At 69.7% G+C, this 2,364-nt stretch overlaps 1 protein-coding gene across 1 annotated transcript in view; it reads left to right on the top strand.

Annotated features, from left to right (window-relative positions):
* EMIHUDRAFT_99790 (hypothetical protein) overlaps positions 1–2,364 on the top strand; it is a gene marked incomplete at both ends in the record, with an annotated part of 4,291 nt that overhangs the window by 1,623 nt on the left and 304 nt on the right. The window contains 3 exons of the mRNA XM_005781755.1: positions 623–676; positions 1,884–1,922; positions 2,146–2,292. Of these exons, the coding sequence (XP_005781812.1) occupies positions 623–676; positions 1,884–1,922; positions 2,146–2,292 (240 nt within the window). The remainder of the gene's footprint in view (positions 1–622; positions 677–1,883; positions 1,923–2,145; positions 2,293–2,364) is intronic.

The raw sequence follows: 2,364 nt of genomic DNA, 5'->3' as shown, positions 1-2,364 counted from the left end.
CAGATGGACACGCAGTACGAGATTGGGGCGCGGCCGGCGAGACATAGCCGAGAGAGGAGGACGAGAGAGGAGGACGAGGGGAGCACGAGAGGGGGGGGAGAGAGGGGGGAGAGAGGAGGCCGTGACTCGTAGCGGGCCCGACCCCCCCCCTGAGGAGGAGGGTGTAGGGCTGAGCTAGCGGGGGCTGGTGTCAGCAGGCTAGCGGCGAGACGCTCTCCCTCTCCGCGCGCTGCGGCGACGTGGCGATGCGCGTACTTGTCTCCGAGGAGGCGGACGGCCACTTCTCCATCTCGTGCTGTCGCCTGTCGGGCGACACGTTCGCGTACCACGCACTCTTCCGCAAGCTCAAGACGGCGCTGGGCGAGGCGCGCGCCCACCTGCTGCAGCGAACCTCCTCGGCCGACGGCGCGGACAAGGCGAGACGAGCCGAGACGAGCCCGAGACTTGCCAAGACGAGCCGAGATCAGCACACCCTCACCCTCACCCTCACCCTCACCCTCACCCTCACCCTCACCCTCACCCTCACCCTCACCCTCACCCTCACCCTCACCCTCACCCTCACCCTCACCCTCACCCTCACCCTGACCCCGACCCTGACCCTCACCCTGCCTGCCTAACCCAGGCGGCGCCCCCGCCCCCAAGCTCCGGCGCAGCCATCGCCAGCGCGGGCGTGTCGGTGCGAGAGCGTGTGGCGGCGCGAACAGTCGACCCGTTCTCACGCCTCTCTCCCTCTCCTCGCCACACCAGCCCTCTCTTTACACAGGCGAGGCAAGAGGCGCCGTCGCCGCCGCCGCGTGCGCCGCCTCCCCCGCCGCCTCCGCCTCCGCCTCCCCCGCCACCGGAGGGACACACAGGCGTCTTCCCCTCCTCCTCCGCGCGTCCAGCCGCCGCCGCCGCCGCCGCCGCCGCCGCCGCCGCCGCCGCTGTCGAGGCTGCGCGCGCCGCAGGCCAGGCGAAGCTTGCCGCTCTCGACGCCGAGGCGCGAGCTCCGCCGAGATCCGCCGAGATCCGCCGAGATCCGCCGAGATCCGCCGAGATTAGCCCTCGACGCCGATCTGCACTCGCCGTTGCTGCGGCGCATGTGTGACGCCGGATCTGTGAGCAGGGAGACCAGCTCTTCACACCCCCAGCTCTTCACACCCCCAGCTCTTCACCTTCCCAGCTCTTCACACCCCCAGCTCTTCACACCCCCAGCTCTTCACACCCCCCAGCTCTCCACACCTCCAGCTCTTCACACCTCCAGCTCTTCACCTTCCCAGCTCTTCACACCCCCAGCTCTTCACCTTCCCAGCTCTTCACACCCCCAGCTCTTCACACCCCCAGCTCTTCACCTTCCCAGCTCTTCACACCCCCAGCTCTTCACACCCCCCAGCTCTCCACACCTCCAGCTCTTCACACCTCCAGCTCTTCACCTTCCCAGCTCTTCACACCCCCAGCTCTTCACACCCCCAGCTCTCCACACCTCCAGCTCTTCACACCCCCAGCTCTTCACACCCCCCAGCTCTTCACACCTCCAGCCGCGAGCAGGAGCGCGCCGCCATCGACGCCGTCCGCGCCGACTTCCGCACGCGCCGCGAGGCGATCTCCCCTCTCCAGATCTCGCCGAGGCTGACTCAGACTGACCTAAGTGATGGAGCGAGGATAGGCCGTCCTCGCCCAGGTCGACGCCGACGCGGCGGCGGCCGAGGCGGGCGCGGCGGCGGCGGCGAGCGGATCGCTCGCCCCTGACAGTGCTGCGCCTGGCCTTTCCTCACGGGGGCACCCCTTCTTGCTAGGCGGGCGGCTTGCTCGCCGAGGCGGACGACGCCCTTCCCCGACTCCCTCCAAGACCCCTCCCTCCTGGACCCCTCCCCCCTGGACCTGACCGGGGCCCTCTCTCGCAGGCGGACGGAGACGCTCTCCCGGACTACCTGAGCCGCGAGGTACACATCTCCCCCTATCTCCCCATATCTCCCGGACTACCTGAGCGCCGCCGACGTGCAGGCGGACGGCGAGAGCGACGAGGAGGACGGCGGCGCTGCAGGGTCCGCGCCAGTCGGGCGGCCGCGCGCCACGACCGAGGCGAGACACGCTTGCCTAGCACAGCCCAGCAGGAGGGGCCTCTTCTTCGCATGTCCGCTTCTGAGCTGCTCCTTCTTGTCGCAGGCGGTGGCCGCGGGCCTGAGCTCCACGCTGCAGCAGGCGGAGGCACTCGAGGCTTGCACACTCCCGCAGCTACGATCCGCACCTTCTGTCTCTTTACCGCGTGTCTTCTCCCAACAGGCGGCGGGCTTCGCGGAGAAGGCCGCCGAGGTGCGCGCGGCAGCGATGGAGGCGAGCAGCCGCGTTCCTCTGCCCGCCCCTCCTTGCCCCTCCCGCCCAAAT

The sequence above is a fragment of the Emiliania huxleyi genome (assembly GCF_000372725.1).
Source record: "Emiliania huxleyi CCMP1516 chromosome Unknown EMIHUscaffold_20, whole genome shotgun sequence".
Taxonomy (NCBI): Eukaryota; Haptophyta; order Isochrysidales; family Noelaerhabdaceae; genus Emiliania; species Emiliania huxleyi.
This window is presented reverse-complemented; position numbering and strand designations above follow the sequence as displayed.